Here is a 25,323-nt window from a genome sequence, read left to right as displayed (position 1 = left end):
AGGCTTTGCTTGCCATTGCCATTGCCAGTCTACACTTTCTATCCTCTCTACTTCGACCATCATCAGTTATTTTGCTCCCCCGATAGCAAAACTCATCTACTATTTTACGTGTCTCGTTTCCTAATCTAATTCCCTCAACATCACCTGATTTAATTACTCTACACTCCATTATACTCGTTTTGCTTTTGTTGATGTTCATCTTATATCCTCCTTTCAAGACGCTATCCATTCCGTTCAACTGCTCTTCCAAGTCCTTTGCTGTCTCTGACAGAATTACATTGTCATCGGCGAACCTCAAAGTTTTTATTTCTTGTCCATGGATTTTAATACCTACTCCGAATTTTTCTTATGTTTCCTTTACTGCTTGCTCAATATACAGATTGAATAACATCGGGGAGAGGCTACAACCCTGTCTTGCTCCCTTCCCAACAACTGATTCCCTTTCATGTCCCTCGACTCTTATAACTGCCATCTGGTTTCTGTACAAATTGCAAATAGCCTTTCGCTCCCTGTATTTTACCCCTGCCCCCTACAGAATCTGAAAGAGAGTATTCCAGTCAACACTGTCAAAAGCTTTCTCTAAGTCTACAAATGCTAGAACGTACGTTTGCCTTTCCTTAATCTTTCTTCTAAGATAAGTCGTAAGGTCAGTATTGCCTCACGTGTTCCAGTATTTCTACGGAACTGCTATTAAAAAGTGTAAATCGGGCAAGGCGCCAGGACTTGACGATTTGCTGCTGGAGCAGATAAAGCATTTTGGGCCTGCGACTGTGGTATGGCTACTGCAATTCTATAATAACTGCCTAACTCGATAGCAGATTCCTAAAATATGGATAAGGACAAGGATCATCGCCGTACTGAAACCCGGCAAGCGATCTTGCCATGCCAAGAACTTTCGCCCCGTATCTCTTTTGCGCCGTCTTTATAAAATCTTCGAAAAAATGTCGCTTAGTCGTCTCAGCCCTGTCACCCACTGACCCACAACAAGCTGCATTTAGACCAAATAAAAATTGTACACCAAAAATACTCAACTTGACACAGAATATCGAGGATGTTTTTGAGCCGGATTGGTTTCAGGACCAGTATTCGTGCATCTCTTCGCAGCTTATGATACTGTGCAGCACAATATCATCTTGCACAAAATATATCAATTAACGAGAAATTATGACTTTACCAGCTTCATAGGAACTATCCTTCAGATTCTGCGTCGAACTAGATGGCAAGAAAAGTAGATGGAGAACACAAAAGACTGCTCTACCTCAAGGTAGCATCTTAGCACTAGACTTGTTTAACATCCATAGTAACGACCAGCCACAATCTCTTAACGCAGAAAGCTTTTTTCTATGCTGACTATCTGGATCTAATATCTCAAGCCAAAGACTTCGAAATAGCAGAGCGGCATCCAGCAAATGGACTTCACATTCTCGCGGCATAGAACTGAAATAACTACCTGAAACCGAATCGTGGTAAAACTCAAGTATGCGCTCTTCATTTACGAAACAAAGACTTCAACCGAAAACTAAAAGTCGTGTGGGATGACGTGGAGCTAGAGCACTGTCATAGAGCAATGTATTTGGGGGTCACGCTGGACCGTGCGCTGACATTTAGGAGGCACTGCCTAAACCTAAAACAAAAAGTATCCGGCCGCAGTAACATGATCAGAAAGCTCACAGGTAGCAGATGGGTTACCAACCGGCAATACTCAGAATATCAGCACTTGCTTTGTGTTACTCTGCTGCCGAATATGCCTGCCCTGTTCATGCAAGGCATGTGGATGTTATTGTCAACGAGACGCGTCGAATAATATTGGTTAAAAGCAGTCTCGGTTGAATTTTAGTTTTTTTATTTTTCAACTACGCGTTGAAATTGCAACCAAGACTGCTTTTAACCAATACTGTTAAGCACTGGTTTGCTGTATGGCACATAAGGATTGGAAGAATTTCTACGTGTAGAATAACATTAGGATACTTGCGGGCAACGCCTACCTGCAAATTCTACGGCCTGGCGGGGTTGCCCCACCAGATATAAGACGGGAAGTTCCCACGAACACAGACAGATGCAAAGTAGAACTAAAGGCCGCTCACCCGTTGCAAGTTTGTTTGGTTTGTGGGGCGCTCAACTACGCGGTCATCAGCACCTGTACAAACTCCCAATTTTTTACACAGTCCAATTTTTACACTATCCAATCTAGCCACTGTCAGGAACGACGATGATGAAATGACGAGGACAACACAAACACCCAATCTCCTGTCAGAGAAAATCCCCAACTCAGTCGGGAATCGAATCCGAGACACCGTGATCCAGAGGCAGCAGCGCTAGTATTTTATATATTTAATCTGTTTTCCCCCCCTACGTTTTGTATGCTACGCTTTCGACACGTATAAATGAATAAATACATTTCTTTTTAAATCGTTATTGTACTGGTTCCATCTCGTTTCGCAATCGAACTTTACGTCAACACATCCTTTGACTAACATCCTTCGTAGTATGCTGCGTTCTCTTCTAAGCGGATTGTCGACTTATCCTTTTCGATTCATGCACAGGGTACCCGAAGCACACAGACCATCTGGTTGTGCAACCGTGCTGTTATTTATGTGTTGTATTATGCAGATGTGAAGAGATTTATCAGCGTATCTCCCAGTTAACTTTTCTGTAATGACAGCAGACATATGCAATTACTTCCCAGCGTATGCAATACAGCTGTTTTCATAGGAAGTGCTATTTGCTAATCGTTAGCAACAGTACGGCCTCTCGACGTTGAGCTAAGCCTCTGATCAGTAATACCAGTGTGTCATACAGAGAGCCCCTATACGTGCTGTATACAGATCCTCTGCGTTAAGATGTCTCCTGCCGCCTGGCGGGTTTTCTTGGAACTGCCTCGCTCCCTTGCTAGAGCTGCCACCTAGCGGAGAAACCTGAGACCGAGGCGCTCCGACAGGGCTAAACAGCCGGGGCGCGCACTGCCGTTGAGGCAATGTACGAAATGTGCGCGCTTCCCTCGCCGACTCCAAGAATGACACGCGATACCGGCGCAAGTGACTCAACGAGCCACTTTGTCGTTTGTACGCGAAAACATCAAGCTCTCCTCTCAGCAGCTGGTCTTTATGACTCCTGCACTCGACGGTGCAGCAGACTTATTGCAGCTGTCTGTTTTGCGTTGCCAACCTTAAATTAAAAGGAGTAATTTTTATGCGACGCTAATATCTACAGTTGCGACTAGGTTCGCGGCTTCGTGAAAAAGGCTGCATTTTACGCACTCGTTATAAGGCTACACATTGTAGAGGTTGTCTGGTCATTGAAAGCGATCTGTTGGTAAAAAGCACGAACGTAGGGCTTCATACAGAGCGTGTTAAGAAAAGTGGTCTTATGAGGCTTGCAGTTGCTGTAAAGTGTTGTCTGTAAACTGATTGGACCTGATGAAAGTGCAAGCAAATGTGTGGTTGCGTTATGTGCGTCCTAGTGTGACATCACTGCAACGCGCGGCTAGGAACTGAGGACCCCATTCTCCGCGCCAGGGCGGTGAAACTCTAGCAGGACTTCGGTAACATGGTCTCGGTTCGCTGCCAGCTCACTTGCAGCGCTGCAAGTGTAGCAGTCATTCATCATTTCGTTTTCTTATTCGGCGATTTAAAGTCTTACACATTTATTCTCGTTTCGCGGTTGACAAAAAGCTGGTTTCGTTGCAAGAAGCAACACCATTAAAGCAGAAGTTCATACTCATTATGTGTCAAGATGTAATGAAGTTGAATACCAATTCTGACAATAGCTGCTAACATGGAGTTCTCCATTATATGTGAGAAAGTACGAAAAATGGATGGGAACAAAAATAAGTTGAATACGTGCAACATACTTAGAGCGATGTTAAATCGAGCATTTCGCACACGCACTCGTACATCACGAATACTTGTATGTGACTCTAAGACCGCCTTGCGACGAAACCATCTTCTGTTTTATATGGAACAAAAACAAATATGGAACCTAAAATTTATTCGCTGATTACGTATTCATTGACGTGAGCTATGTTGGGTATAGATATACTGCCTACTATTGATCTACGAAATTTGATAAATTTTCATATGTCAACAGTTGATGGTATTTCTATACCCAAGACAGCTGATGTCAAAGAATTCGTATCAGCAAATAAAATTCGAATTATTTCGTACTGCTGTGGATCGTCAGCTGGATCTGTTCTTTCAGACATGCAAGTAAATATGCAGTCATTTACTCCACACAATAATACAGGTACGACCAAATATCGAGCAAAATACGAGCAACAGCAGTTCAAAGAGTGCAATACACATAGGATGCCGTAATGAGGAACACAGTATGATTCTGTGTCACGTCGTACAAAATGATTATTACATTTTGTCATGTGCTAAAGGGCAATTATTTCCACTAGATAATGGCCACGCGGTAGACATTGCAATATTGGATTTTGCAAATAAGTAAATTTATAGTCAATTGGCGACCATGATGTCATTTAGAAAATTTTACGTGACTGTGAACCCCAGTCATGTGCAGAAGTTAATCTTAGTTTTTGACTGGGATTTCTCGAATAAATTGCTTTGTAATGTCACAAAAACGTTTTCAGTCACGCATTTCACAACTGAACTACGAGGCCCATCCACAAACTGTAAATAAAAAAATATTGTTATCAGATACTCGTATTTCCAAAAGCAAGAATATGGATTTTCGCGCCATGTTTCCCGTATTCGAAGTTGACTGCGAGACCACTAGGAGCGCTGCTGTCGTTCTCTGCTTCCGTATCCTAACATGGGCAGTGCACTGCTTATACACGTTTTGGTGATTTGTGCACCGTATTTCGTCGTCGGGTGCGGACACCGCAATACGGGAACACTATGTTATATCACGTCTCAGGAAAAGCACGACTATCTCAATTATGGGCCTGTAGCTTCGTTAATTAGAACGATTTAGACTAATTTCAGTGACATCTACAGGGTGTTACAAAAAGGTACGGCCAAACTTTCAGGAAACATTCCTCACACACAAAGAAAGAAAATATGTTATGTGGACATGTGTCCAGAAACTCTTACTTTCCATGTTAGAGATCATTTTATTACTTCTCTTCAAATCACATTAATCATGGAATGGAAACACACAGCAACAGAACGTACCCGCGTCACTTGAAACACTTTGTTACAGGAAATGTTCAAAATGTTCTCCGTTAGCGAGGATACATGCATCCACCCTCCGTCGCATGGAATTCCTGATGCGCTGATGCAGCCCTGGAGAATGGCGTATTGTATCACAGCCGTCCACAATACGAGCACGAAGAGTCTCTACATTTGGTACTAGAGTTGCGTAGACAAGAGCTTTCAAATGCCCCCATAAATGAAAGTCAAGAGAGTTGAGGTCAGGAGAGCGTGGATGCCATGGAATTGGTCCGCCTCTACCAATCCATCGGTCACCGAATCTGTTGTTGAGACGCGTACGAACACCGACTGAAATGTGCAGGAGCTCCATCGTGCATGAACCACATGTTGTGTCGTACTTGTAAAGGCACATGCTCTAGCAGCACAGGTAGAGTACCCCGTATGAAATCATGATAACGCGCTCCATTGAGCGTAGGTGGAAGAACATACTGACGAAACTAAAATGAGTTCAAACATGGAAATTAAGCGTTTCCGGACACATGTCCACATAACATCTTTTCTTTATTTGTGTGTGAGGAATGTTTCCTGAAAGTTTGGCCGTACCTTTTTGTAACACCCTGTATAATCAGACGATCCCAGAAGCAAAAAAGACCAAATATCTTGCCTTTGTTTTAATCTACAGTTTTTTATATACCATGGTCGGCCACGGTTGATTTGGTGTTTTCACGTAATTCAGCTGGCGTCTGCGTTCACGGTACATTTCTTGTACCGTGCGTATAGTTCTCCCATTGTATGCCTTGCCGCATTGGCAAGGGTGTGGTAGGCTTTTGATCTGAACCTAGTAGTGTCCAAGACGTTAGAGGGAATGCGCAATACACTTTGACACTGTGTCGCCCCAAGATTATGCTGACTTTTCTCCAGAAACGTCAGGCATGAGAGCCTGCTGTGAGCCAAAAAAAACGAAGTGTTCCTGTGCTGTGAGATCCACACATGGTAGCGATAGTGTGGAGACGAGGACTGCTGATATTTTTAAAAATAGCGGAAACCTGCTATATCGATATTTTAAAAAAAAATCATCATCGGCTCTTGATATAACGGAAAGAAGGGTCTGTATATCGACGGCAAAAGTGTCGATTTACCGGCCCATACAAAAATCGGCAGCACTGCCGGTTTTAGAACTGTATATTTAAGTACTGATTTATTATTAGATATTCTGTACATCAGCAACCTAGCAGCCAGGTTAAACCCCTTACAGCAATAATTTAAAGGAAAAGATACACGTTCAAGCTTGACGCTAACCACTTTGCTTACAATCGTATCTGCATGTAAGCGGCACAATAAACGATGTTCGATGGGCCCGTCGTTCGGTTTCGTCACATCCCGGATTTGTCTGGAACACTTCACCTTTTTTTCCTTTTTTTTTTTAATTTCTGCCAATGCCAGCGACCTAGTAGTTCTAGTCTCAGAACTGGATGCTGAAGCTAAACGTTGCAGTTTCTGCTCGTCACACGTCCCCGTCCACCGCAAAGACTAGTCTTGTCATGTAGATTTTTGTTCGTCATTTTCAGCAACTGTTTCTGAACAATGCCGGTGTGAAGGAATTGCTGGTGTGCTATTTCATCACGTCGGAAATCTTGTTGTTTCAATCACACCCTCTCCCTCACTCCCCACCCCCAGCTCACCCATGCAATCGGGCTGCTTCTCTGTGCCACCTGTACTTGCTTCACACAGTCAAAGACGGGTGGACCTGATGAACGCTCAGAAACCAGTAAGTCTCCTTCACACAGTGCAAGTTAAATTATGTTCTACTACAATTTCAAATATGCGACGAAAATTGCAAACAAAATATAATATAAAATAAAAATATCGGCACTCGATGTAAACATTTCAACATCAGTATATCGATGTATCAGAGAATATATATATATATATATATATATATATATATATATATATATACACACACTCCTGGAAATTGAAATAAGAACACCGTGAATTCATTGTCCCAGGAAGGGGAAACTTTATTGACACATTCCTGGGGTCAGATACATCACATGATCACACTGACAGAACCACAGGCACATAGACACAGGCAACAGAGCATGCACAATGTCGGCACTCGTACAGTGTATATCCACCTTTCGCAGCAATGCAGGCTGCTATTCTCCCATGGAGACGATCGTAGAGATGCTGGATGTAGTCCTGTGGAACGGCTTGCCATGTCATTTCCACCTGGCGCCTCAGTTGGACCAGCGTTCGTGCTGGACGTGCAGACCGCATGAGACGACGCTTCATCCAGTCCCAAACATGCTCAATGGGGGTCAGATCCGGAGATCTTGCTGGCCAGGGTAGTTGACTTACACCTTCTAGAGCACGTTGGGTGGCACGGGATACATGCAGACGTGCATTGTCCTGTTGGAACAGCAAGTTCCCTTGCCGGTCTAGGAATGGTAGAACGATGGGTTCGATGACGGTTTGGATGTACCGTGCACTATTCAGTGTCCCCTCGACGATCACCAGTGGTGTACGGCCAGTGTAGGAGATCGCTCCCCACACCATGATGCCGGGTGTTGGCCCTGTGTGCCTCGGTCGTATGCAGTCCTGATTGTGGCGCTCACCTGCACGGCGCCAAACACGCATACGACCATCATTGGCACCAAGGCAGAAGCGACTCTCATCGCTGAAGACGACACGTCTCCATTCGTCCCTCCATTCACGCCTGTCGCGACACCACTGGAGGCGGGCTGCACGACGTTGGGGCGTGAGCGGAAGACGGCCTAACGGTGTGCGGGACCGTAGCCCAGCTTCATGGAGACGGTTGCGAATGGTCCTCGCCGATACCCCAGGAGCAACAGTGTCCCTAATTTGCTGGGAAGTGGCGGTCCGGTCCCCTACGGCACTGCGTAGGATCCTACGGTCTTGGCGTGCATCCGTGCGTCGCTGCGGTCCGGTCCCAGGTCGACGGGCACGTGCACCTTCCGCCGACCACTGGCGACAACATCGATGTACTGCGGAGACCTCACGCCCCACGTGTTGAGCAATTCGGCGGTACGTCCACCCGGCCTGCCGCATGCCCACTATACGCCCTCGCTCAAATTCCGTCAACTGCACATACGGTTCACGTCCACGCTGTCGCGGCATGCTACCAGTGTTAAAGACTGCGATGGAGCTCCGTATGCCACGGCAAACTGGCTGACACTGACTGCGGCGGTGCACAAATGCTGCGCAGCTAGCGCCATTCGACGGCCAACACCGCGGTTCCTGGTGTGTCCGCTGTGCCGTGCGTGTGATCATTGCTTGTACAGCCCTCTCGCAGTGTCCGGAGCAAGTATGGTGGGTCTGACACACCGGTGTCAATGTGTTCTTTTTTCCATTTCCAGAAGTGTATATAGGAAAAATTTCGAATCGTCGATATTTTATGAACAGTCCTAGTGGAGACGTGACCAGAGTTCGCATGCGGGCTTTGCCAGCGCCACCATCCACCACGGCGGCTGCAGCAACAGCAGTGGTGTGATGAAGGGGGTAACGGCCAACGCATGTAGGACGCTGACAGGAACAGATCAGCAATCATAAGGAAACGCCTGAAGATGGCGACAAGTCTGTTCGCCGAAATAACACAGACGACTTACCACGTAACCCAAGCGAATCCCTGAGTATTCTCCAAGTTAGAAATTTGCCGGGAAAACATCAGATGGCATTACTTTTACTGAAATGTTCGGTAGGTTGAGGTGGGATATTATGGGCACCTTGACGCCTCCCCTCTCCCGCTGAACCTGCGTCTATGTGAATTTCGTCTTGTGTTGTTTTGGAGAGTGAGTCAGTCCCACAGGCGATGTATTTTTCGCTACGGCTGTTCTCCTACCTTATGTCGACATCTCGTATTGCATCCACTTGTAGCATCATAGTGTATGGTCGAGCGGTTCTAGGCACTACAGTCTGGAACCGCGCGACCGCTACGGTCGCACGTTCGAATCCTGCCTCGGGCATGGATGTGTGTGATGTCCTTAGGTTAGTTAGCTATAAGTTCTAAGTTAGCTATAAGTTCTAAGTTCTAGGGGACTGATGACCTCAGAAGTTAAGTCCCATAGTGCTCAGAGCCATTTGAACCATTTTTTTCCATAAGACATGTAAAAAAAAATGGTTCAAATGGTTCTGAGCACTATGGGACTTATACATCTATGGTCATCAGTCCCCTAGAACTCAGAACTACTTAAACCTAACTAACCTAAGGACAGCACACAACACCCAGCCATCACGAGGCAGAGAAAATCCCTGACCCCGCCGGGAATCGAACCCGGGAACCCGGGTAAGACATGTAAAACCGAAGCCACAAGGTAAAACTATGTAGTACATGATCGCTGCTCGTCTAACCACGGTGGTGGGCCGAAATTTTCCTGTTCCTCCAATTCGTTAATCTCAGTAGATTCGAAGTAACGGAAATATTTCATCACTCACCTGTCCTTCCCTGCAGGTTGTTGTCGACTCGCTGGTTTCGCACTCCTGATATTCATTATTCTCAGTGCAGCAAGTCGTTAGTGGGGCGGAGAACCAAAACAATTTTGTCACTCGCCAACCAACACGCAACATGCAACACGCAACACGTATCTGTCTGTGACGAGTCAGCAGCCTTGACTGTCCTCCAATTCCTTCTTTCTACACGCTATGGATTCCGTCATACGGCAGATCCCCTGCTTTTCTTCAGTTCACAGCATTAAAAGCGGTTTTCAACATGGCGACGGCACAGAATCTGCCGACGGTGGCCGTAAGCTATACCGCCGTGTCTTTTCTTGCTACTGCAGAGGCTGGGCCGCCATACGGCAGAATTACCGTGTCTACCTGTAGTGACCTGTGTCAGGCAGTGGTGTGGCGATTGAATTTAGAATTACTTTGATACGACAACGAGTTCAGTTCTTGCAATTTCAGCAGTTACTATTAAAACCAATACAGGCAACTTGGTTAATCACCAGTATGTAAAAAGAAAAATGTCTTCACGAAAGAGAATCTTCTCATATTCATGAGCACAGTTACAGCCACAACGGGATAAGTGAGAGGTAAGTATGTATCTGTAATGGCTACAATACGTTCAGTAAGCACTACTTTGTAAAGGGCATGTGTCTCGACCATACCAAGTTCTTTCGTTACAAAATTTAGTCGTTACGTTTGAGCTCGGTTTACACTCGAGCGAATGGAATCGAAAGCAACCGACGACCATTCACATACAAATTGCCATTGTTCACTACCATTCGTTTGTGTAGTGTGAACAAGCATTTACACTAGAGGGAACAGAAGAGATGAGGGAATAACGGGCGTAGGCTATGAACGCTACATTTTCTCTGTTTTGGCACCAAACGATCGGAATACAGGACACAATATACAATCACGATCCAAAACAATGCTATTTAGAGATAATTGTTTTTCGTGACGAGTGCTCCGTTTTTTACGAAGTAGGCAGTAAGCAAAATGACGTAGGACACGAACGTTAGTACGTACGCATGAAATACATGGAGGTAGTGCACTTAACACTGAATTGCAGCAACAGCTTTCCTTACCAGTATTCCAAAACTCTGACGATATGTCGGTTGACGTTTTTCTCTGGCTTCTCATTACTGTTGAAGGGAAACTTTAACAGCAGAGCACTAGTTACCGACAGCCAATAGAAATTAATATAAACTTAAAAATGCTAGCATTTGCATTGTAGTTACTAGCAACTCGAGACGTTTACGTCGGTGATGTTTCGCATTTGAATAACTGCTCTATGTGTAATGACATACCCAGTGCTTCATTGATCTTATTAGAGTATGTACACTCAAGATAATATTAATGAAATATGATGAATGAAATGAGAATGTGAATTGTAAAGTCCGCTATAGACAGATGGTGTGCAAAACCTAAGGACGAAAGTAACTTTCGCATGATGTTCCACTGTCAGGTAACATAGCTCGAGGAAACCTGAACCATACACTGCTATAGTATAGAAAGTAAGTTTTTTCTTTTTTTTTTAATTTGAGCACTATGGGACTTAACTTCGGAGGTCATCAGTCCCCTAGATCTTAGAACTACTTAAACCTAACTAACCGAAGGACATCACACACATCCATGCCCGAGGCAGGATTCGAATCTGCGACCGTAGCGGTCGCGCGGTTCCAGACTGTAGCGCCTAGAAAGTAAGGCAAATAAATACAGTGTGAGATGAAAATAAATGGCACTCTTATTCAAAGCCAATGGAAATGAAAATGAGCGTTTGGCGTCATTGGCCGGGAGGCCCCTTACGGGGCAGGTCCGGCCGCCTTGGTGCAGGTCTTACTACATTCGACACCACACGCCACACTGGGCGACTTGCGCGCCGGATGGGGATGAAATGATGATGAAGACAACACAACACCCAGTCCCTGAGGGGAGAAAATCCCCGACCCAGCCGGGAATCGAACCCGGGCCCGTATTCAAAGACAATAATTACACTGAAGTCACAGCGATTCATGATGGTCGCCTGGACACTACAGAAGGCGGGGCGTGGTTCTTAATAGGGCGTGTGACAACCATGGACGGCAATGCATGCTCTGCAACGTGCTCCCACGCTGGCAAATTGGTTGGTGAAGAGTTCCTGTGCTAGGGCGTCCCATTCCCTCACCAGCACGGTTGTTGGACGGTCGTTGGCGTATGTGGGCGTACTGAAATACGTCCCCCTAACGCATGCCACACGCATAACCCCTAACCCATTGGATTTAAGCCGGGAACGGGTAGGCAAGTCCATTTGCCGAATATCCTCTCGTTCCAAAAGCTCCTCCGTCGACGCAGTTTGATGCGGTGGGGTATTGTCATCCACAAAAATGAAGTCAGGGCCGAATACGCCCCACAATGACGCGAGTGGCGAAGGAATACTATGTCACAAAAAATGGCTCTGAGCACTATGGGGACTTAACTGCTGAGGTCATCAGTCCCCTAGAACTTACAACTACTTAAACCTAACTAACCTAAGGACATCACACACATCCAAGCCCGAGGCTGGATTCGAACCTACGACCGTAGCGGTGTCGCGGCTCCAGACTGTAGTGCCTAGAACCCCTCGGCCACTCCGGCCGGCACTGTGTCACAATGACGTTGATCGGTGACTGTACGTACCGTTTCAAAGATCTGAAGGTCAGTAGGGCCATCCAACTGCATGCCTCCTCACACCATAAGTAATCATGTTCGACAGTGTTCCTGGATGCATGACGTGTTCCCTCGGCGTATGAGGGTTCGTCCAGCATTGTTGAACATGACCGTTGTTGAAACTTCCTGACAGATTGAAACTGTGTACCGGACCGAGATTCGAACTCGGGACCTTTGCCTTTCGCGGGCAAGGAAAGGCAAAGGTCCCGAGGTGACTTCAGTGTCTCGGTCCGGCACAATGTTTTGATCTGCCAGGAAGTTTCATATCAGCGCACACTCCGCTGCAGAGTGAAAATCTCATTCTGGAAACATCCCCCAGGCTGTGGCTAAGCCATGTCTCCGCATTATCCTTTCTTCCAAGAGTGCTAGTTCTGCAAGGTTCGCAGGAGAGCTTCTGTAAAGTTTGGAAGGTAGGAGACGAGGTACTGGCAGAAGTAAAGCTGTGAGGACGGGGCGTGAGTCGTGCTTGGGTAGCTCAGTTGGTAGAGCACTTGCCCGCGAAAGGCAAAGGTCCCGAGTTCGAGTCTTGGTCCGGCACACAGTTTTAATCTGCCAGGAAGTTTTATATCATCGCACACTCCGCTGCAGAATGAAAATCTCATTCATGATCGTTGTTGTGCCCTGGGGATTGTGGTATGCGAAGACATAATTTTGCAGGCGGGTAATGAACCCTCAAAACTTTGAAGATCGTATGATTACAGGTTCTCTTCAACGCGATGTAGTACGGTTTCTTCCAGTTCGGGTATCCAGCGTCTCCTTGGACGGTGTAGCTACCGTTTTTCGAGGCCGTTGCGTAATCGTGGCGAAAAGGGTATGAGATGGGATCGGACGTTGCGGAGAACGATTTTGATAAAGGCGACGATCGGCTCTTCCACTCCCGTGAGCGTCGGCTTTCACAAGGATCATGACGGTTTGTTCTGCAAACGTGTACTCTATCATGTTGCTCTAACACTCTCAGACACGTGAATGAAGCTCGATTCACGTCAGAGAGGTAGGATAGACGTCAAATGACATCAGCTGGTCCGACATAAGCACTCCCCACCATGACTAGTCTGTTGGATGCGTAGCAAAAACGTTTTCAATCTGCTGGATCACGAAAACGGTACGTTTCTGGACGTCGGTTTCTGTTCAAAATGTTATCTTCTCACTCCCCTCTAAAAGTCCTAGAAGTTTGTAACGGGAATTTTCGAACACCCTGTATTCTGGAGTAGTTCATTATGCCGGGTGATTTTTTCCACTGCATATAAACTCTAGGGGCTGATCGATGAATGGATACGTAATAAAAAAGATCTAATGAACTGATATCCGGAATTGCATGGTTTCCGAGCTAGAGACCATTTATTCAATCATACATTGTAAACAGAGAGCCGGCCGGAGTGGCCGAGCGGTTCTAGGCGCTACAGTCTGGAACTGCGCGACCGCTACGGTCGCAGGTTCGAATCCTGCCTCGGGCGTGGATGTGTGTGATGTCCTTAGATTAGTTAGGTTTAAGTAGTTCTAAGTTCTAGGGGACTGATGACCGCAGAAGTTAAGTCCCATAGTGCTCAGAGCTATTTTTTTGTAAACAGAGATTGCGGTCTAATACGCTTTGTACCAAGCAGCCACAGTTAAAGTATGCATGGTTTCCTCCTAGAGGATTGTACTGTTCCTCATACGTCATGCCCTAGAGCCCTCTCCTGCCATAGTAATTGGTAGTGTTGTGTCCGATCCACTTCTCTTGGTGACGCACCTTATAGTGGATGTGATACAGCGTTGTACACAATGGTTCCGTATTCGAATGGAGAGCTTGCCGACATGATGTTTGCTTACGAAAAGGCAAATGGCAACGGGCGGCGGGCAGCAAGGTTGTATAAGGAGACCTGTCCCCGCCGACAAGAAGCACAGCATTCATTGTTGCAACAGTGTTTCAGCGTTTGTCTGAAACGGTCGTTTCAGGTAGCAGGAAATCATGAAGATTTAACCCGAAATGTTCGGACATCAGACTTGGAGAGAAACGTGATTAACAGCCGTGTCAGTACCAGACAGTTGTTCCGCCAGTACATGGTAAGCCAGACGACCGTGTGGAGTATTCTCCATGACAGTTGTTTGTACCCATCTCACTTACAGCGTCTGTACGGCTTACTAGCGGCAGACTTTCCACATCGCGAGCAGTTTTGTCACTGGTTTCTTCACCAGGCAACCACGATTCCGGGATTTGTGTCATCCACACTATTCACAGATGAGGCCACCTTTACGGCGAGAGCTTTCTTCAACTTTCATAACAGTCATCTGCGGAATAGTATGCAGAACCGCCATGCTGTGGTGACAGGAAATTATCAGCATCGGTGCAGGCGGAATGTGTGGACTGGGAAAATTGGCGACCGTATTTTGGGACCAGTCTTGCTTCCACGTCGCCAAAGCGAAACTATCGGTGTTTCTTCGGGTGACTTTGCCTCCCCTGCTGCAAGAAGTGCCGTTGATTATTAGAAGGGTTACGTGGCTGCTACATGACCTGTAAGCCCACTTCGCCGTTAACATCAAGACGCATCTCAGTCGTGTCTTCCCTGGTCGATGGAACGAGGGGTCCAGTTGCATGGCCTGCTCATTCACTGGAACTCACCCCACGATATTTCTGGTTATCGGGCCATCTGAAAAGTATCGTGTATACAGAGTCCATTCCAGATGTGGAGACACTGCAGCAGCGTATTCATGCCGCCTTTGACACAGTTCGGATGCAGCCTAGCCGATGTGAACATGTTGGGGAGAACATGCTACTTAGCGTACATGCATGCGTTGAGCACATGGAAACCATTTTCAACGCATACTGTAACTGTAGGTGTATTAACCGTGTATGATTGAATAAATGATTTCTAGCATGGAAACTATGCATTTCCGGACGTAACTTCATTAGACTTTTTTGTTCCGTATCCTCTCATAGAACAATCCTTAGAGTTTGTACACGGAGGTTAAAATCACTTCCGTATATAAAAGCTGTCATCGCGTCTGATTGCCGTACATAGTGTCCGGGTTGGATTCCCGGCCATGTCGGAGATTTTCTTCGCTCGGGGACCATGTGTTGTCCTGATCGTCATTTCATCACCAACCGAGTCGCTCTGTGTGGCGTCCATTGGAAATACTAGTATCTCGGCGATCGAACTTCCCCAGGCGGGGACTCCCGGTCATCAGTACCATACGATCATTCTATTTTGTTCTCCAGGACGAGCTGCCCACAAGATTACGGCCCTTGGAATACGGCCAAATGCAGTGCACACCCGCATAAGATACAAATAAATGAATATGTGAATATGAAGGGTTTTAGGGTGTTGCTTTTTGTTCGTTTTCCTTTAGTGTACTACACCGAAGCTGTTGCTGTTGTGCCCTTTCATCCGCATACTGGTTTTATGCAACTCTCCGAGACACTCTATCCTGTGCGAGTCGTCTCACTGTAATCAGATGGTTCAAATGGCTCTGAGCACTTTGGGACTTAACATCCGGACGCATCTGAATATTGTCTTCCCCGGGCCGATGGATCGGGCGAGAGGGTCCAGTTGCACGGCCTGCTCGTTCACCGGATCTCAACCCGTGTGATTTCTGGTTATGGAGCCATCTCAAAAGTATCGTGTACGCAGAGCCCATTCCAAATGTCGAGACACTGGAGCAGGGTATTCATGCTGCCTTTGACATTGTTCGGATGCAGCCTGGCCGATATGAACGTGTGAAGCAGAACATGCTACGGCACATACACGCATGCGTTAAGGCACATGGAAACCGTTTTGAACCCATACTGGAACTGAGGCTGCATGGCACAGTGCGTACTAGACCGCAGTCTCTGTAACGCCGTATGACTGAATGAATGGTCTCTAGCATGGAAAGTTGATTAGACCTTTTTGTTCCCTATCCTCTCATCGATCAACCCCTAGAGGTTGTACATTGTGGAGAAAGTCACCCTGTCTGTATGCTCCAAGTTTCATGGAGGTGCTTTACTTGGCAGTGGCACATGACGTTAAAGTTACTTTCGTCCGTAAATATTGCACGGCAGTGTACTTCTGCCCGCCAAGGTGTCTTCTCGGGGTGAGGTGAGGCGCGTCGACACTTTGGCGAGCAGATAGAGAGGCGTCGGCGGCGGCAGGCACTGCACTGCACAGCCAGCGCGGGCCCCGCGCAGCCAGATAAGCGCCGCCAGCCAGATAAGCGAGCGCCGCCGTGCAGGTCTGTCTCCTCACGCCTCGCCGACTCGTTGCAGGTGCGAAGAGGACACCGCAGCCGGCGGTCGCGCGCCCACCATACACGCAGACGCGGACGTCGACGCCGCCAGCAGCCGCTTCCAGATCGTCGCCACCAGGTGAGTGCCCAGACTCTCTCCACTGTGTGTGCCCTTCTGTTTCACGCCGACGTCACCGACCACCTGCTGTCACCGATAAGGGCGAGGAGCGTCTCTCCCAGATCACGTGTTCTCCCTGTAACGTACTATCGATATATCGATAATTTCCCAAGGACTATCGTTATATACCGGTGATGGTGTATCCGCGATATATCGATACCGAAATGACAATATCTATCTATCGCTTGGGCCTCGTCCCGCAGTGTCAGCCATCGTTAATCGGATTTGGCATGTTAATGTTTAAGGGATGGCCGGATGCCCTACCTGCCGCGACCCCGTACCCCCTGGGACGGAACTAGTGTACCCCCAACTGTCTACTTCGAGTGTAATCCATAGAATAGTGCGAAAGTGTTCAGATGTCTGCGAGCCGTGTAACTGAGGCGGAACATGGGGACCAGCCCGGTATTCACCTAGCGGGATGTGGAAAACCGCCTAAAAACCACATCCAGGCTGGCCGGTACACCGGCCCCCGTCGTTAATCCGCCGGGCGGATTCGATCCGGGGCCGGCACGCCAGCCCGAGCCCAGGAAGCAGCGCGTTAGCGCCCTCGGCTACCCTGGCGGGTACCGAAATGACAATATCTAGAGCCGATATTTATATTTTATTATTTTTTCACTAGTTTCCGTAAATATTTGAACAACAGCTTGAAAATCCTGCTACAGTTGTTAGGTTCCTTATTTTATTCAGAACATGACCGGTTTCGGTGTCTCACACGCCCATCATCAGGTGTTATAACTTTGTGCCGTAACCCCGTGATCCGTACTCTACGCTCGCTCGTATTACACCGCGTCCTGTACTCGTCCACCGCTCCGCTCGGCGTCACACCGTCTAGTTATAACACCTGACGATGGGCGTATAGGAGACCGAAACCGTTCGTGTTCTAAATAAAATAAACTTACAACTATAGCGGGATTTTCAACCACTGGTATAGTAGTCAGTTGTGAGTGTTCCTCCGGCAGGATTCTTTGTAAATATTTGTTCTTTTCAAACTGTAATGGAATATAATTTTACTTTCACTGCCTGAAGGAGTCTCACTACTTTTTGATCTCTCGTCACGTCCACTGTTTCTCTTCGGCTGTGTGAAGCAAGTATACGTGGCACAAATGAACTACGACTGCATTAGAGGATGGCGCTGTGAATGGATTAACAAAATTTCCCGATGTGAAGAAATAGCACACCAACTACTTAAAAACAAGAATCTAAATGACAAGATTCTTCCCGACTAATGTCTTAAAGTTCAACTTACTCTTCATGACTACTATGTTGTGTTCTGAGTCTATATCTGCTCCTGGGTACGCCTTACAATCCAGTATCTGATTTCGGAGTCTCTGTCTGACCATTAAATCTTCCCGTATCACCCGGCCTTTTCCAAGCATACCTCCTCCTCTTGTGATTACTGAACAGAGTATTCGCTATTACTAGCTGAAGTTTATTACAGAACTCAATTAATCTTTCTCCTCTCTCATTCCTTGTCCTAAGCCCATATTCTCCTGTAATCTTTTCTTCTACTCCTTCCCTACAACTCCATTCCAGTCCCCCATGACCATTAGATTTTCATCTCCATGTACGTACTGTATTAACCTTTCAATATCCTCATACACTTTCTCTAGCTCTTCATCTTCAGCTTGGCCGCCCCCGGTAGCTGAGTGGTCAGCGCGACAGTCAATCCTGAGGGCCTGTATTCGATTCCCGGCTGGGTCGGAGATTTTCTCCGCTCAGGGACTGGGTGGTGTGCTGTCCTAATCATCATAATTTCATTCCCATCGACGCGCAGGTCGCCGAAGTGGCGTTAAATCGAAAGACTTGCACCCGGCGAACGGTTACTCGACGGGAGGCCCTAATCACTCGACATTTACATTTTTTTTCTTCAGCTTGCGACGTTGGCATGTATACCTGAACTATCGTTGTCGGTGTTGGTTTGCTGTCGATTCTGATAAGAATAACCCTATCCCTGAACTGTTTACAGTAACACACTCTCTGCCCTACTTACCTATTCATAATAAATACTACTCCCGTTATACCATTTTCTGCTGCTGTTGATATTACTCTATACTCACCTGGCCAAAAATCCTTGTTTTCTTTCCACTTCACTTCACTGACCCCTACTATATCTAGATTGAGCCTTTGCATTTCCCTTCTCAGATTTTCTAGTTCCCCTACCACGTTCAAGTTTCTGACATTCCACGCCCCAAATCGTACAATGTTATTATTTCGTTGATCATCCAATTTTTTTCTCATGGTAACCTCCTCCTTGGCAGTCCCCTCCCGGAGATGCGAATGGGAGACTATTGCGGCATCTTTTGCAAAAGGAGAGACCATCATGACACTTCTTCAGTTTACATACAGCTCTAAAACGGTCAGTATATTTACAATGTGCAACCGATATTTATATAGTTTGGTAAGTCGATCTTTTTCATCGATATATCGATACTTTTTAGATATTTGAGGCGTCAACGATGTAGTTTTCTTAACTATCGATATATCGGATTCTCGAGATTTTTATATATCAGCACTTACCGAAGCACAAGCTCTGACATTTCCCTCTCGCATATCTTCACGTGTAGTTGGAACGTCTTTGTAAACAATGTCTTTTACGAATCCCCACAAGAAAAAATCCAGAGGCGTCAAGTCTGACGAACGAGCCGGCCACGACACATCTCCTCCGCGTCCAATCCAACGATTTGGGAATTGTCTCTGCAACCCATTTCTAGTCATCAGCGAAAAATGTGACGGTCACCCATCATGTTGATGCCACATTCTGTTCCTTATTTCTAAAGGTATTTCTTCCAATAACAGACCTAATGTTTCTTGCAGGAATGTGGTGTACTTTATAACGATATGTTTACGTAATGTGTATACATAAACATACAGTTATAAATGTCTCCGTTCGTTGTCGCTAATTATAACAATATGTTACTTTTGTGCTGTAACATATAGCTATAATCAGCGGTGGAAACATATTTGCGAACGCCGACCGCTTGCGGCTGTTTCTTGTTGGATCGTCTGATCAGTCGGAAGTTGCATTGCAGAGGAGAGTAAATGCCTATTCAAAATATAATTATTTTGGATAGCTCAACATGAATTTCCTAAGGGACCGTAGTTTATCATGCTTTTACCAGTAGAATATGGCGCGGAGAAAATATTTCGCCGCATGCAACTTCCGTCCGAACTCGACGAAAGAATTCGTGACTGTGAACTCTCTATTTGGCAGAAACATATAGAAAATTAAATAATTTCATTAAGAAGTGAGACATAGATTCTATAGTAAATGAATAGTCCATACACCAGTTCCATTTAACTCTGAATTTATGGCAATTAATAGACGAACTTACACTGCAATGAAGGATTTAAGATGGATGCCGTTTTGACTGGCACTTCTCGTAATGAAAACAATTCCTTTGACGTTTTCACATACACGTCGCACAATAAATCTACTGCTAGGCACTTTTAGTATTACACATTTACTTTACACTAGAACAATATTAATTTTAACAATAATAATACGGCGGCAAGACATGCGCGTCCGACACAAGTTACAGGAGACAAGAGAAGAATGAGTAACTGTTCATCGAGAATATCTCGTACATCAAAAAAAAAAAAAAAAAAAAAAAAAAAAAAAAAAAAAAAAAAAAAAAAAAAAAATCTGTAAAAGTGTTCTTCTTCTGTCCGTTTTTCGCGCCGCGGTTTTCAAAGTCAATAACTCACTGCATCTCTGACGGCGCTTCGACAATAAACAAGTTACTTCACAGGTCGTTCACCTTTTACATTCTCGCAACATTATTTGCTAAATGTAGCTGTTGCCGAGCGACTGCTCGATTAGTGAATGATTTAAAATGATAAGGCAATCACATAATGTTACAAATTCCTACTATTAAGATTTCCTTCGATGAAATAGGGGCCTATAATTGTGTCCTCCAGAATCCCACCACGGTTTTTGGTGTGCAACTTGCCTCAGCCAATATGGATTTTCAGTTGCCCAATAATGCATTAAATTAACATTTTCATGGTTCGTGAAGGTAGCCTCTTCAGTAAATAAAATCAAATTAATAAATGTGTCATCCCTCTGAATCTGAAGTTGAGCCCATCGGCAGAATTCAGTGCGACGCATACAATCCGTACCAGTTAATTCTTGGTGGAGACTGATATGATAAGGATAATATTTATGGCAATGCAGAAGACGAACAACACAACTCTGGCTCATGCCAGATTCCTTTGCGATTTGACGCGAACTAATACAAGGATCTCGAACCAGAGTGGCAAGAGTACCAATTTCCGTTTTCTCGTTAGTAACTTTCTTTTGCCGGATATGTTCCCGATGCGTTAAAGATCCAGTCGTTCTCAATTTATCATACACATATTTAATTGTACGACGTGTAGGCTGAGTACGTTGAGGATATCTTCCAGCTTATAAGTCTCTAGTTCTCATTGACTTTCGTTGGCATTCTCCGTAAATGAGAAGCATATCGACTTGTTCTTCGAAGGAATACATCATTCACATTCGCTTGATTCGACAACACTAGTCTTATCGTTCCTATTAGTGTTGTACTGCGAAATCGTCGAATAGTGTTTACATGTCATTGGCACTTTAGATAGATACGCCGTATTCGGCGAATATTTACTATTTGCACGATATACAAGAGAGAATTATCAGAGGATGTGCTTCGATAATACCGAGGTGATTAGGTATACCACTCAATCCATGATAAGAAGATTGCAGCACTGCATTGATACCAATGGTCATCACTTCGAACACCTTCTGTAAATGGACGTTCGTGCCACCTTTTTGACCTTCGTTGACCTTCAAAGACCTTACTGTTACACATCATTGTATACCGAGCAAAACTAAGGATCAAAGTGACACTGGTGCGGGTCAGCAACTGTTGTTTGCATTAATTTTTTTGATTTATTGCTCAGATTGCAAGAATTATGTTTTAGAAGTCCGAATTTCAGAATGATCCTCTGTTAAATACATCTACATCGACATCTACATGGTTACTCTGCAGTTCACACTGGCAGAGGGTTAATCGAACCATTTTCATACTACTTCTGTACCATTATACTCTCGAATGGCGCGTGGGAAAAAGGAACACCTAGATCTTCCCGTTCGACTTGTGGTTCCTCTTATTTTATGATGATCATTTCTTCCTACGTAGGTGGGTGTCAACAAAATATTTTCGCATTCGGAAGAGAAAGTTGGTCATTGAAGTTTCATAAATAGATCTCGCCGCAAAGAAAACCGCGTATGTTTCAGTGACTGCCACCCCAACACACGTATCATATCAGTGACGCGCTTTCATCCCTGTTGCGCGATGAGACGAAACGAGCTGTCCTTCTTTGCACTTTTTCGATGACCTCTGTCAATCCTAACCGGTAAGTACCCCACACCGCGCAGCAATATTCCAGCAGAGGACGGACAAGTGTAATGTAGGCTGTCTCTTTAGTGGGTTTGTCGCATCTTGTAACTGTTCTGTCAACAAAGCGCAGTCTTTGTTTCGCCTTCCCCACAATATTATCTATGTGGTCTACTCAATTTAAGTTGCTCGTAACTGTAATTGCTAGGTGTTTAGTCGAATTGACAGCCCTTAGATTCGTGCGATTTATCGTATACCCAAAAATTTATCGGATTTCTTTTAGTACCCATGTGGATGACCTCGCACGTTTCTTTGTTTAGTGCCAATTGCCACTTTTCGCACCATACATAAATTCTCTCTAGATCATTTTGTAATTGGAATTGATCGACTGATGATTTTACTAGACGGTACACCGCCACAGCTTCATCTGCAAACAATCTAAGGGAGATGCTCAGATTATCACCTAGATCATTTATGTAAATCAAGAACAGCAGAGGGCCTAAGACACTACCTTGCGGAAGGCTACACATCACTTCTGTTCTACTCGATGATTTACTAACTGTGACCTGTCTGAGAGGAAATCACGAATCCAGTCACACAACTGAGACGATACTCCATACACACACAATTTGATTAATAGTCGCGGTATCAAAAACCTTTGGAAATCTAGGAATATGGAATCGATCTGAGATCCCATGTCGATAGCACTCATTACTTCATGGCAATAAAGAGCTAGTTGTGTTGCACAAGAACGATATTTTCTGAATCCGCGTTGGTTATGTATCAATAAGTCATTTTCTTCAAGGTGATTCATGATGTTCGAGTACAGTACACGCTCCAAAATCCTACTGCAAATTGAGGTCAGTGATATGGGTCTGTAATTCAATGGGTTACTCCTATTTCCTTTCTTGAATATTGGTGTGACCTGTGCCACTTTCCAGTTGTATATGATTGCTAAGAAAGGCGCTATTGTGTCTGCATACTCTGGAAGGAACCTGACTGGTATACCATCTGGACCGGAAGACTTGGCTTTCTTAAGTGATTTGTCATTGTACATTTTATCACAATTTTCCTAAAATTGAAACTTGTGACTTTTATGGCTGCATGGAGGTAGGAGGGGAGGGGGGGGGGGGGGTGTATGTTTGAAATACGTAGCTTTTAGCTGTCTCTGCGATGTGTTTTTAATCTCGTTTGTGGATGCAAAATGACGGCCCTTTAATGTTTTCTTTATCTTTGGCAACAGGAAAGAAGTTGCATGCGGCCATGTGAGCAGGTTCATTACCGTGGTGCAATAGGCATGAATTGTTTTGCTGCAAATCGGGGCGTCGGTTTTAGGATTGCACCACACAAAATTTATGTGGTGACTATGCGGAAACGTGTGGTTACCTTGCAAGTTGAGATTGCGCGTTAAAAACAGTTACGTACATTTGCGTTTTTGAATACTCATAAGTGACGGGACGCAGCTACGCTTTTTAATATAGAGGCCACTGCGTTGTAGCGTATCCACAATGTGTAAGTTTAATACGTTCGACGTTATCCAGCTGATATTTACTGTGATTTCAGCTAGCCTTTTAGCGTTTCTTCTCCTCTTGTGATGGTAGCACGTATAACATACAGAGACCGAAAGGTTATCTGTACGTATTGGGACTAAACTGCATTTATAAGAGTCGGGGGACATGAAAAGGGAGTTAAACAGTGTTATAGTCTGTACATTGTGTAAACAGAGCCACAAACCTAGGGCAGATCTGGGGAGAAGTATTTTCGGAAAATTTTAATTTGTGCGGAAGTATTTAAAGTTTCCCTGACAGGTCTTTCCTCCCTTCAGTTCCTGTCTGAAGCATATTGGGGCTGTCCCGGATGACATTTACGGTGATCTATTCTAGTGCGTGTGACTAGCTAGTTAGCCGTTGTATGTTTCTCATAGGAATTGAGACCAAGGCATCAGTGTATCCTTTGTAGAGTATTTGCGTAGAAGGCAGGGCAACAACGGCATTGAAATTTATATACTGTAACACTGTTGTTTGTTCTGTAGGGGGAGGGCGAGGGGGCGGGGGTAACCTGGTGAAGCAAGTGAAGAGAAAGTTTGTTGTTTGCAGGGAGGAATATTCTTATGTAAGGATCTTTAATTAATCTGAAACTTTTTGCGACACTATACCTAGGTATAGTAGCTTGTCCACATCTGTCGGCGCTTTATTTATACCGCATAGAATAAATTATTCTAGAACTACGCCGTGTTGCAAAATCGCATTGCCATCTCTACGAATCTTAAGCCAGAATTTCATCTGCTATGTCGTAACAAATTTATTTGTGTCTATATGTACATACATTGGAGCGAAATTACGAAGGAAGGACCAATTTATTGGCAAATCTTAAAAATACACCATAACAAATCAAGTCTTCTTCCATTGTTTTTATTATGCGCCGGAACAGGGAATATGTTGAAGGAACTTTGTGCAGTATTTCTTGATGGTAAATCTGTTTGCAGCAACCTTATTGAACGTGAACACTTCTGGCGAAAGAAAGTGGGGTTTCGAGTCAACCCTCGCGACTCATTCTGGAACTGCATATCGAATAAAAGCTATTACGCGGCAATGTGTGACGTCCGCAGCGTTGTTGGCTTCTATTTTGTCGGCCTAATCCTTCGCCGAGGTAGAAGGAAACCAGCAATATCTTCAGAGTGCGGGAGGCAGTCGCAACGTAGTGTACTAACAGGCAGCAACCTGTGCTCGCGCTAATGGGAAGAGTACTCTCCCGGCTCGTGGACTTGAAGGGTTGCGCAACAGCGGCTGTGTTTTCGGTACGTTACGTCACGGAAAAGTGGGAAGATGCATCGGCGTGCCTGAACGTGCTACGTGTACACCGCTTGCCCAAGCCTTTGGCGCGTGAGGCTGCGAACGTTGGAGTTGGATACACAGCACATACTAGATAAAAGATCCGCGGACGGCGGTGGCTTCTGCCACACAAAGTGATTGTCCCTGTACCTTGTTGATAGAGCGAATGCAAGCAGCATGGGAAACTGCATTTGCTTCAAATCGAAGAAAGCGACGATTGAATACGCAGGTGCGACAATAAAGTAATGATACTGATGTAAAAAAAATTTTGCTTACCGTTTTAGTCAAGTTTAGTGTTGACTCCTTCAAAGTAGTTCCCTTCTGCTTGCACACACTTTTTCCAGCGCTTCTGCCATTGATGGTAACATTTCTGGAACTCATCTTCTGGAAATCCTCCAAGACCCTCATCACAGCTTTTTGGATATCTTGTATTGTTTGAAAATGGTGTCCCTTGACCGCCTTTTTGACTCTTAGAATTAGAAAAAAGGCGCATGGAGCGATATCAAGTGAATAAGGTG

General features: G+C 45.2%; 1 protein-coding gene across 1 annotated transcript in view; it reads left to right on the top strand.

Moving 5' to 3' along the window:
• LOC126484720 (proline-, glutamic acid- and leucine-rich protein 1-like) overlaps positions 1-25,323 on the top strand; it is a 193,608-nt gene that overhangs the window by 92,415 nt on the left and 75,870 nt on the right. The window contains exon 5 of the mRNA XM_050108316.1: positions 16,486-16,584. Within this exon, the coding sequence (XP_049964273.1) occupies positions 16,486-16,584 (99 nt within the window). The remainder of the gene's footprint in view (positions 1-16,485; positions 16,585-25,323) is intronic.

This window comes from Schistocerca serialis, chromosome 6 (assembly GCF_023864345.2).
Source record: "Schistocerca serialis cubense isolate TAMUIC-IGC-003099 chromosome 6, iqSchSeri2.2, whole genome shotgun sequence".
NCBI classification, from domain to species: Eukaryota; Metazoa; Arthropoda; class Insecta; order Orthoptera; family Acrididae; genus Schistocerca; species Schistocerca serialis.
Note: the sequence above shows the minus strand (reverse complement) of the source record. Positions and strands in the feature narration are given on the sequence as shown.